The sequence below is a fragment of the Suricata suricatta genome, chromosome 2 (assembly GCF_006229205.1).
Source record: "Suricata suricatta isolate VVHF042 chromosome 2, meerkat_22Aug2017_6uvM2_HiC, whole genome shotgun sequence".
Taxonomy (NCBI): domain Eukaryota; kingdom Metazoa; phylum Chordata; class Mammalia; order Carnivora; family Herpestidae; genus Suricata; species Suricata suricatta.
The window spans coordinates 134869932-134880858 of NC_043701.1; the positions used below are offsets into that span (position 1 = coordinate 134869932).

Sequence of the window (10927 nt, forward strand, 5' to 3'; positions counted from 1 at the left end):
TAAAGGTACCGACCCAAATCTTCATCTTAGTAAAAATAAAGATGCTTGAAGAAAAGGCGTTTTTATTTAATTTATTTTTTAAATGCTTTCTGAGGTGCAGAGCTGGGTTTGAGCATGTTGGATTTGAGAGGACAGCAAGATAAGCTGACAGAATCAACTAGAAGGTGGTGAGAAACTGTCAGGAGATCAAAGCAAGACCAGAGCTTGAGAAAACTTTGGAAACCACGGAAAGGATGAGCTCACACAGGAAGTGTGTGTATACAGATCGTAGACAAAGGATAACCAGGGCACACAGTGAATACTTGAATTGGCAAAAACTCAGTAGGTTCAAATAAAACCTTAGCTTAACCCATTTCCCAGCAGTTCCCCTTATTGTCAATACCTTTTGGAATCATTCTTCTCTGCTCTACAATTAGTTTATCCAAAGATCTTGAACTCTCCAGAGATTATCTGTAACTTCCAGAGTTCCCATGGTTTTCATAGCATTTCTCTTTCCCAGATCCAAGAGAAATCCAGGTAGTCAGTTCTTCTCAGCCTGCCCTGCCTTCCCAGTCCCCTCAAAGCAAGGCCAACCAGTGACCCTGGGAGAGACTTGATGATACCATAAAGAGATGGCAGGTAATTGTTCTCGGAATACAAAACCCAGAGAATAAAGTAAGCGGATACGTAATAGCGCCTTAGTATCTCCTCTATAAATCTCCCCACCATAGTCTCATGCCAGAATTTGAAATCCTTACTATCCAGGGTATGCACTATAATCCTCCAATCCATGTGTATGGTTGTCCTGCAAACTGGTGGAGCAGATAATGTTACATTTTGGGTGTGGGGGACAGCCCATCATTTATATTTCCCAATTCATAACATCTAAACTTCATTCTATCAATGGCTTTTAAAGTGGACTTTTGAAAAGCCCCTCATCTTTGCTCATCTCACACCCACTATGCCCCAGACACTAAAATATGCTGGACAGGGCTCTCCAGGTATGCATAGTGGGTTCTGAATCTTAGCTTTGCCCAAATGAAAATAGGTGGCCTTGGTCAAATTTTTACCTCTGAACCTCAGCCTTCCATCAATAAAATGGAGACAATCCTACCCACTTTCATGATACTGAATCATCTTCACAAATAACCCTACTTGTAAAGAGTTAAGAATGTACTTTTCAATATTACCTTTCTTCCACTTTCTCATTCTTAACATAGGCTATTATAGCCTAAAAGCTCATTAAAAAATCTACCTTTGTAAATCTGAGATTATGTGTCAAACAAGACAATATAAATCTGTAATTCCAAAAAAAATAATAAGCAAAATAACTGTGTCCATAAATGATTAGAAAGGAATTACTCTGAGGGACCATGGACAGGCTGGCTGGGGGCTTTCAAACAGGGGTCTTGGAAGGCAGCAGATTGTAAAGCTAGTCCCAGAGATCCTGGGCTCAACTAAAAAGTTCAACACACCCCACAGTCACTGTCTTTCTCCAGATGAAGACTGAAAAACCAAATTAGTACCTAGACCCAGCTCTATGTCAGAGAGAACAAATCTCTCCCTCAGCCCTGCTCAGGCCAGGCTAAGAAGAGCATGGGTGACTTAGAAAACTCCATTTATTGACCTCCAAATCTAATAAAACTAAGTGGTCTGCACAAGTATTTTAAGAGGACTTTGACCTTTTCCCCAATGCTCTGCTCAAGATTGGCTGAAGTCAGCTCGTTTTTGTTTCTGTAGCTTCTGTGTCTGTTTTCTGAGATGCTAAGAGAACTTCCTGTGCTCGTTTTCTTCGCAGCCTCTCGGCATTTGTGATCATCATGGGATGCAGAGGAAAGAAGCCAGCGAGACCTAGAAGCAACAGGATTTTCACTCATTATAACATGGAACAAGGAGTCTCCAGATTCAAAATGACAATGAGAACAGAACTCCAGCTCTCACTCCAGTCCTGATCAACCTGAGGCAATGAAAATCATTCTTAACTATTATCATCCTGAAACTGACTTCAATTTAAAATCCCCTCAATGAAGTAAGGCTAGAGCTGAGTTACCCAGAAGTTTCTCCACAGGCTTAGAGAGGTGAGCCCCACAGCCAATCCAATGCCGGATCCGGTCCAGGTTGAGAGCAACAATTTTCTCTCCATGACTGTTGGGCAGTGGATCATAGGAGCCCAACTGCTCCACGAAACGGCCATCCCTGGGGCACTTGTTGTGAGCAGCCACAATGCGGTAGAAAGGCCGGTTGGTACAGCCACTCAGGGCAAGACGGATGGTTAAGTGGCCTCCACGGTAGGCCTTGCAGAGGACAGTAGCTGTAGAGAAATAAATGGTTAAGACACAAGAACTGAATACACAAAATGGACAAAATGATTTAGATAAATCAGGCCCCTTCCTCATCTGTTGTATCTTTACATCCAACCATTATTATCAATCTGACTTAAATACTATACTCTTTGTGAAAGTCTTCTCATACGCTTCAACAGAAGTGACTACCTCCTCATCCCTCAATCCACTCAACGCCAGCGTGCCATTTAATAGTTCTGCAGCCACGACGGGGCCTCAGCTACACTGTATGCCATCTGTCTCATGGGTCTTCAGCAAGGATTAAGGAAGAAAAAACTGAGGAGAGGGCCACACCTGAGGCAGTGTGGCTGTTTCAGGTTGGGGTTGCCAGCTCTCCCGGGGAAGAGCCGCTCCATCTGCTCCCATACGCCGCCCCGCCTCCCGCCCCATACGCCCACCAGCCTCGCCCGGAAGCGGACTCACTGAGCTGGACCATGGCGCAGCCGGCGGGCGCCGGGACTTGGGGCGCCAGCTGCCGCGACTCCCAGCGCCCCGCTGTCCGCGCAGATCGGCGCTACGGCCTCGGTAAGGGCGGAGGACGGGCACGGAGCAGTCCACACTGCCGGACCGGGGGCGTGACCTCTCGGCGACCCAAGCCCTAGCGCCCTCGTGGCGGAAGCAGAGTCCACTCGCCCCGCCCCTTCCGCTTACCGCCCTACACTTCCTGTAAGGAAACGCTGTGAACCCTGACGTGCCTTAAACTGCTGCAAAAAAGGCGCGCTGCGATTTGCGTGTAGCGGGGGTCGTAGTGCGACCCGACCTGCGTCGGAGCTCTAGGTCTTTGTTGGACCGAGAGTTCCTGCTGTAGTGGGGAATAAATATTGGGAGAGTCCGAGGGGGCGGACAAGAGAATTGCTACAAGTGCTCTCAAATCCATCCTTCCAGGGACCGTTTTTTGGGCTCCTGTTTAGAACGCCTAGCTGAAAGGGCGCTGTCCCTGCCCCTAGGGAGCTCACAGTTACGTGAGACGCTGAGACTAAACTAGAGGTACTAAAGATGGTTAGTATACAACCCCGAGGGAGCAGAAGAGAAGGCGAGCCTGATACTCCTTTGGTGCCTCAGGAAGTAGCGTTAGAGTCGAGACTATAGAAGAACAGTAAATGATGTGGAGTTTATTTTGTCTTTCTGTGTTAATATGCCTTTCACCTTCCCTTCTATTCCTCCACCTTCCTCCTCTGCACCTTTTAAGAAATTAAGAAAAAAGAGTCTTTATTTCTGTTTTTGCTACGCAGTGATCTAGAAGAAAACAAATGAAGTATAGTTCCTTTTTTATCTCTAGCCCTAGAATAAAGGCCTCAATTGTGAGTTTTCCATCTGTTATAGAGTAATGGACTTCTTGGAGCCCTTGTGATTTAGATCCATGAAGATACCCATAGTTAGAGGTAATGAGTACCTCCACCATCAGCAAAGACCTCTCTGTTCAGCTCTGTTCACCTTCAGAGTCTGGTCACAACTAATGTGTGTGTCCTAATACAATGACCCAGCATAGCATTCTTACTTTAGGCCCAGTTTAGAAATTGATAACCGTAATTCTCAAGTTCCAGGAAGTGAGCCTGGCCAGAGACCTTAGCAGTAGACTTCCTAAAGGAGTGATCTGATAAGCTTTTACCATAAACGTTAATAATGAACCCACTATGCCTTAATTATAGAAATAAATACATTCGTACATATACCTGAATATACCTTAACTCCAGAACCACAGATTAATTTTTAATCTATTTTTTATTGTCATCTAATTTACTGTCACTTGTAAAACATCCAGTAAGTCCATAGAAATAAATGAATGAGCTTCTGTTCATGGTGTTGTCCATTCCCAGTCCTCATGTGATGAAATATCCAGGGTTTAATTTCTCTGGGAAGGAAAGAAGCTCATAGTCCCATAGAGAATATTCTTCAGCTGGAAGGATGTCAGAAAGATGGATTTCCAAAGCCAACTGTCTCCTGTACCGTGTGGATCTCTGCAAGCAGAGTCTCATCTTTCAATTTCAGCTGGTAAGAAGAAGGAAGGGGAGGATACATGTCATACCTGATACATTTTTATCAGGTCACAGGACCGCAGTTAAAGAATATAGTTCCTAGGCATGAAACTGGCTCTTCCTGTACTCTCTATTTCATGGTTACTCCATTAAAAGACCTCAGAACACTGTGCTGGCTACACGGACACATTTACTTTATGAAAATTCAAGTAGTATAAACATTTGTAATTTGCGTTTTTTTTTTTGGTAAAGTAACTTTAATAACGTTTACTTTTAAAAGAGTTCACATCATCACCCAATCTGTCTTAACTATATCAATTTGGCAAATGACAGGAATCAAAGACACAGGAATCAAAGATATTAGATTTAATTTTAGACTCTAGATGTGTAGTAGAGATGTCTAGTTGCTACTAAATACCCACTCTCTTACTAACAAAATCTTCATATCTTTTCAGGGCAGGAATGCAGCTAGCTAAAAAATCTCCCATTTCCTTCTTCCCTTAGAGCTAGGGTAGTCTTATGACAAATTGTGGCTAATGTTGTTGCTGCTTTTTTTTTTAACCCCCAAAAGTAGATACTTTTCTCTGGAAATGATTTTCTTTACCATCAAATTCTATGTACCTGTGAAACATCTTATTTTTTTTTTATCTGAGTATAGTTGACACACAGTGTTACATTAGTTTCAGATGTAGAACACAGCGATACTACAAGTCTATACATTATGCTGTGCTCAGAAGTGTAGTTACCATCTGTCACCACACAACTCTATTACAATACCATTGACCATATTTCCTATGACATATCTTTTATCCCCGTAAAGTCATTGCTTCATAAGGGAGGTGAAACAGCTAGCGTGTCATCTTCATTCTTTTCTCCCTTTTGTTCTTTACTGTGCCTGAAACATATATGTGGCGGCTGTCTTGCAACAGAAATGAAGGGAACTGCATGCTGTGACTGGAGCAGAGAGAGAGTTTGGGTCTTTGATGACATTGTGGAGCTGTGATACCAGCCCTGGGCTTTTCATTAGATGAGAAAAATAAAACTCCTAATTTGTTTAAACCACTGCTTTTCAAGTCAAACTATCTGGAATTCATAATTAGCAGAATATAGTGCAGGTTGGCAAGCTATTGCTCATGAGCCAAATCCAGCTTGCTGCCTGTTTTTGCAAGTAAAACTTTTATCTGAAACACAACCACGCTCATTTGTTTGTGTATTGTCTATGGCTCCTTTTGCACTACAAGTGAAGAGTGTGGTAGATAACATAGAGACAGTTTGGCCCACAAAGCCTAAAATATTATTTTACCCTTTACAGAAAGTGTGATGATCCGTGGACTAGACCCCCACCTTCAGTCTACACACAAGGAAAATGAGGCCCAGAGAAGTTAACACAGTAAAGTTAGTGGCAAAAGTAGGACCATAATTCAAGTCTCCTGACTACCAGGCCATCTTTCTTTCCATTAAACCAAATTCTATAAAGAGGTAGAAAAAAGGTCTCCCATAGTAATGTATGGGGTAGTCCACACCCAGCAGCAAATGGCAAACATGGTAAGAAAAGCCCATAGAAAAGATTCACATCATGATATGTTGTAAAGTCCTGAATTAAGGCAGCATCTTCCTCCCAATTTCCCAACCTCAGTACCATACGGACAAACCCCAGAGGCACCTGCATTGTACCTTCATTGTGTACTTGTAGGCCTGCTCAGCTTCCAGTTCCCGTCCAGCCTGAAAAGAAAGAGCAGGAGCTATGATGATGACACATCATAAACATTATGGTGAGAAAGTACATTTCTACCAAAACAGAGGATTACATACCCTCTGAATTCAAAGGGAAAACAGGAAAATGAAAGGTGATAGCAAAAAGCAGATATTCTTATATATATATATATATATATATATATATACACACACACACACATATGTACATGTATATGTATATACATGTACATATGAATGTCTCTTCAGTTTAAAAAGTTAAAGATAACTTAGCCTCCTGTTTTTATTTTCCCCTGAAAGCACCATGAGTCATTTGTTTCAGGATTAAAGCCATTCTGTTAACAATCGCTAGAACTTCTATAATGCTTACTTTGTGATTTACACTGTTTTAATTGTCTATATTGTTTTAAGTACTTTACATACTTTCATTCCTAGTCCTCAAAGAAATTCTAGGAGAAAACTGCTATTATTTATAATTCCGTGCTCACAGATAGAAATACCTGGGCATAGAGAGGATAAATAACTTCCCAGGGTTATGAAGCTAGTGGAGGAACCAGGTTTTAAAACAATGCAGTCTGGCTCCAGAGTCCAAGATTTTTAACTATTGCACTTTACCCAGTCTCTATGCATTAGAAAAACGCATATACTGTAATTGCTTCCATGCAGATCGGGATATGAGATGGGGACACCTAACTATTTCTCCCAGTTATTCTGTGCATGAAGCACATCTAGGAATTAAATGTGAATAATATGAATTCACTACTATACTTAACAAGTTTGTGCATAACAAATTAGAGTATACAATGTCACTTGGGAAATACATGAATATGAAATATATGCATAATAACCTAATATTAAATAAATATGAAAACTACAGGGTGTTCTGGCTAGAAGGAAACTTAGAAAATATCTAGTCCAAATTCCTGATCAGTGCCAGTTCATGGTAAATTTTTACTAGTTCACAAAGCTTTGATTATTTAAAAGACTTTCCTAGCGGTGTCTGGGTGGCTTGGTCAGTTGAGTGTCCAACATTGGCCCAGGTCATGATCTCATGGTTCATGGGTTCAAGCCTCACATTGGGCTCTGTGCTGACAGCTCAGAGCCTGGAGCCTGCTTCATAGTCAGTGTCTCACTCTCTCTCTGCCCCTTCCCTCCTCATGCTCTGTCTCTCAAAAATAAATGAATATTAAAATTTTTAATTATTAAAAAAATCAATATCAAAATAAAAGACTTTCCTGTAATATGAACACTTCAAAGATTTCCCCACCTGAAGTTCACTGAATTCCAGGGGCATTTTCTAGCACATCTTCCTTTCCTGTCACTATTACCTTTGTTTCATCTCTGCTGAGGTCCAAATGATGTGAGCATCCAGAACAGCCAAAATAAATTTGAAAAGAGTGACAATTTTTTTTTTGCTATTATGGAAAATTCTGCAATAAACATCCTTGTACATATCTTCTGGCATTTTTCTTAGGAATGTATCTAAATATAAAATTGCTAAGTTGTAGATAAGAATTTGGGTAAATAATGCCATATTGCACTTCAAAGTAGTCATATCAAATTAGATTCACTAGCAATTCTGAGAAGTCTTAGCAATGTTGATAATATCAGACTAATTTTTGCCTGTCTGATGGGTGTGAATTTCTGTCACAGTGTCATTTTAAATTGCATTTTCATGATTACAAGTGAGGCAAACTTCTTATCATACATTTATTGGCTTTTACAATTTCCACTTCAGCAAATTGTATATTCCTATCCTGTGATGATTTTTCAATCAGATTGTTTGTAGGGTTTTTTTTCTTATTGTAGAACATATTTATATGATAGCTATATTATATAATTATGTAAAATGTAATAAGAAGTTATAAATTCTACAAGTATTAAAGTCCTTAAGCTTTATTTTTATGTCTTTTGTTATGTATGAGTTTCCAATTTTAAAATTGTTAATTTAGGGGTGCCCGGGGAGCTCAGTCAGTTAGCTGACTGACTCCTGGTTTCAGCTCGGGACATGATCTCCCAGTTCCATGAGTTCACGCCCCGTACCAGGTCCTGTGCTGGAGTGCAGAGCCTGCTTGGAATTCTTTCTCTCCCTCTCTCTCTGCCCCTCCCCTGTTTATGCTGTCGCTTTTTCTCAAAATGAATAAATAAACTTTTTTAAAAATGTTGCTAATTTTTTGGTATTTTATTTTTTGACTAGTGCATTTACAGTCATAAGAAAACTTGCACACCCCGAGACTATAGAGGTATTCTCTGTATTTTCTCCTAAACAATCTAAAGTTTTAAGATTTAGGCCTTTGAATCAGCTGGAAATGTGTGTGCGTCCACGTGCGTGTTTGGTGTGAGTTAAGGAACTAATTTTCTTCATATGGATAGCTGCACCTGTATTTATTGAATAGTCCATTTGTTCCTGATTTTGGAGGGTTATACAATCTTTAAAATTGGCTTTATTGAGGTGTAATTTACATACCATAAAATTCACTAATTTTAAGGTTCAATTGTGCAACCATTCCCACCACAATCCAGTGTTAGATGATTTCTATCGCTCCCAAAAAGTTCCTTCCTTCCTCTTTTCAGTCAATCCCAATTCCCATCCTGAGCCCTCAGGAACTAGTGATCTATTTTTGTATCAATACCTTTCCTACATTCATATAAATTGAATAAAATAATATATAATCTTTTGTTCCTTGCTTCTTTCATTTGGCATAATGTTTTTGAGTCTCATCTATATTATTAAATAAAACAAAACTTCTTTCTTTTTTTTTTTTAGTAGACTCCGTGCCCAACACAAGCCTTGAACTCATGACCCTGTGATCAAGAGTCACATGCTCTATCATCTGAGCCAGACAGGGGCCCCCAGAATTGCATTTTTATTGCTGCATAGTACTCCACTGTGTACATATACAGCATTTTATCAATTTACATATGGACATTTGGAATGTTTCCAGTCTTTGGCTATTATTAAATGCTGCAATGGAATAAAGAAATCTTTGTGTGGACATATGTTTTCACTTTTTTTTACTAGATATGGAGAAGTGGAATCAGTGGGATATATACTAAGTGTATGTTTAACTTTTTAAGAATTTGTCAAACTGCTTTCTAAAGTGGCTGTACTAATTTGCAACACCACCAACAATGTATGAGGGTCCCAGTTTCTCCATATCCTTATCAACATTTGGTATTGTCAGTCTTTTTGATTTAAGCCATTCTAGTGGATATGTAGTGTGGTCTTAATTTGCATTATCTTAATGAATTACCTTTAAAAAATTTTAACATAATTTCAGATTACAGAAAGTTCCAGAAATAGTTCTGTGTATACACATACACACACGCGCATGCGCGCACACGCACACATGCATGCATACGCACATGTATATATTTTAACTTTTCCTGAACCATTTGAGAGTAAATTGCAGACTGATGCAATTTTACTTATTTTTAAAAAAATATTTAATCTGTTTTTTCTCTAAGTAGGCTCCACACTCAACTTGGGCTCAAATTCATGACCTCAAGATCAAGAGTCACATGCTCTACCCACTGAGCCAGCCAGGTACCCCAGAATGATGCAGTTTTAGACTTCAGCATATATTTCCTAATACCAAGGACAGTCTCTTACACAACCAGAGTACAATTATCAAAATCAGCAGATTAGTATGAATATACTCCTATATTAATATATATTATAAATATTATATATAATATGTATAATCTCATTCTGATTTTTCCAAATGTCTCAAAAATGTCTTTTATAGCAAAATAAAATCTAGCATCATGCCTTGCACTTAATATTCATGTCATTACCTTTCTTTTAGTCTGGAACATTCTTGAGTCTATATTTCATAACCTTAGCATTTCTGAAGAGTACACAGGACAGTAATTGTAAAATATTCCTCAATTATGTTTATCTGATGTTTCTCCTTGATTATATCAGATTTTGAACTTCTGGCAGGAATACTACAAAAATTATGTTGTGTTTCACCTAGCAGGAGGCACATGCTGTTTATTCCAATACTGGTGATGGTAACTTCGATCAGTTGTTTAGACTGTTATCTGCCAGGTTTTTCTACTATAACAGTACTATGTTCTCTTTGTAATTAATAAATATCTTGTGGAGAAATATTTTGAGACTATGTAAATATCATTTTAAATCCCTTAAACATTCATTCAAAATTTCAGCATACATTGATGATTTTTCCTTGAATTAATTATTATGGTGGTTTCCAAATTGTGAGTTTTGAATTCCCTAATTCCTTATTCATTTAATACTTGGCCTTTGGGGTGCCTGGGTGACTGAGTCAGTTAAGCGTCCGACCAGCTCAGGTCATGATCTCATGGTTTGTGAGTTCGAGCCCCAAGTGTGGGCTCTGTGCTGACAGCTCAGAGCCTGGAGCCTCCTTCAGATTCTGTGTCTCCCCCTCTCTTTGCCCCTCCCATGCTTATGTTTTATCTCCCTTTGTCTCTCAATAATAAAAATGCTTAAAAATAAATAAAAAGACATCCAGATGGCCTACAGACACATAAAACAATGCTCAACATCACTCATCATCAGGGAAACACAAATCAAAACCACACTGAGATACCACCTCACGCCAGTCAGAGTGGCTAAAATGAACAAAGCAAGAGACTATAGATGTTGGAGAGGGTGTGGAGAGATGGGCACCCTCCTACACTGTTGGTGGCAATGTAAACTGGTGCAGCCGCTCTGGAAAACAGTGTGGAGGTTCCTCAAAAAACTATCGATAGAACTCCCCTATGACCCAGCAATAGCATTGCTGGGGATTTACCCAAGAGAGACAGAAATGCTGATGCATAGGAGCACATGTCCCCCAATGTTCATAGCAGCAATGTCAACAATAGCCAAAACATGGAAGGAGCCTAAATGTCCATCACCTGACGAATGGATCAAGAAGATGTGGTATA

The 10927-nt window shown here is 39.8% G+C and overlaps 2 protein-coding genes across 2 annotated transcripts in view; both read right to left on the minus strand.

The window, feature by feature from the left end:
• Positions 1-56: 56 nt before the first annotated feature.
• Positions 57-2958, minus strand: MRPS16 (mitochondrial ribosomal protein S16). Its single transcript, XM_029931927.1, has 3 exons — positions 2745-2958; positions 2030-2290; positions 57-1830 (listed from the first exon to the last, which is right to left on the minus strand). The coding sequence occupies exons 1-3, from the start codon at positions 2755-2757 to the stop codon at positions 1697-1699; spliced, it is 408 nt and encodes a 135-aa protein (XP_029787787.1). The 5' UTR covers positions 2758-2958; the 3' UTR covers positions 57-1696.
• A 1066-nt stretch (positions 2959-4024) lies between these two features.
• The window catches only part of CFAP70 (cilia and flagella associated protein 70), an 87164-nt gene continuing 80261 nt past the window's right edge, over positions 4025-10927 (minus strand). Inside the window, exons 20-21 of the mRNA XM_029919805.1 lie at positions 5972-6019; positions 4025-4310 (exon numbers count right to left, since the gene is read on the minus strand). Of these exons, the coding sequence (XP_029775665.1) occupies positions 4230-4310; positions 5972-6019 (129 nt within the window). The 3' untranslated portion in view covers positions 4025-4229. The remainder of the gene's footprint in view (positions 4311-5971; positions 6020-10927) is intronic.

What these genes read in the sequence shown, in the direction of transcription:
- MRPS16 (XM_029931927.1), bottom strand. An exon ending in GCCTGTGGAGAAACTTCTGG is followed by an intron (nt 1,831 to 2,029) that starts GTAACTCAGCTC and finishes TGTTGCTTCTAG; the next exon opens with GTCTCGCTGGCTTCTTTCCT.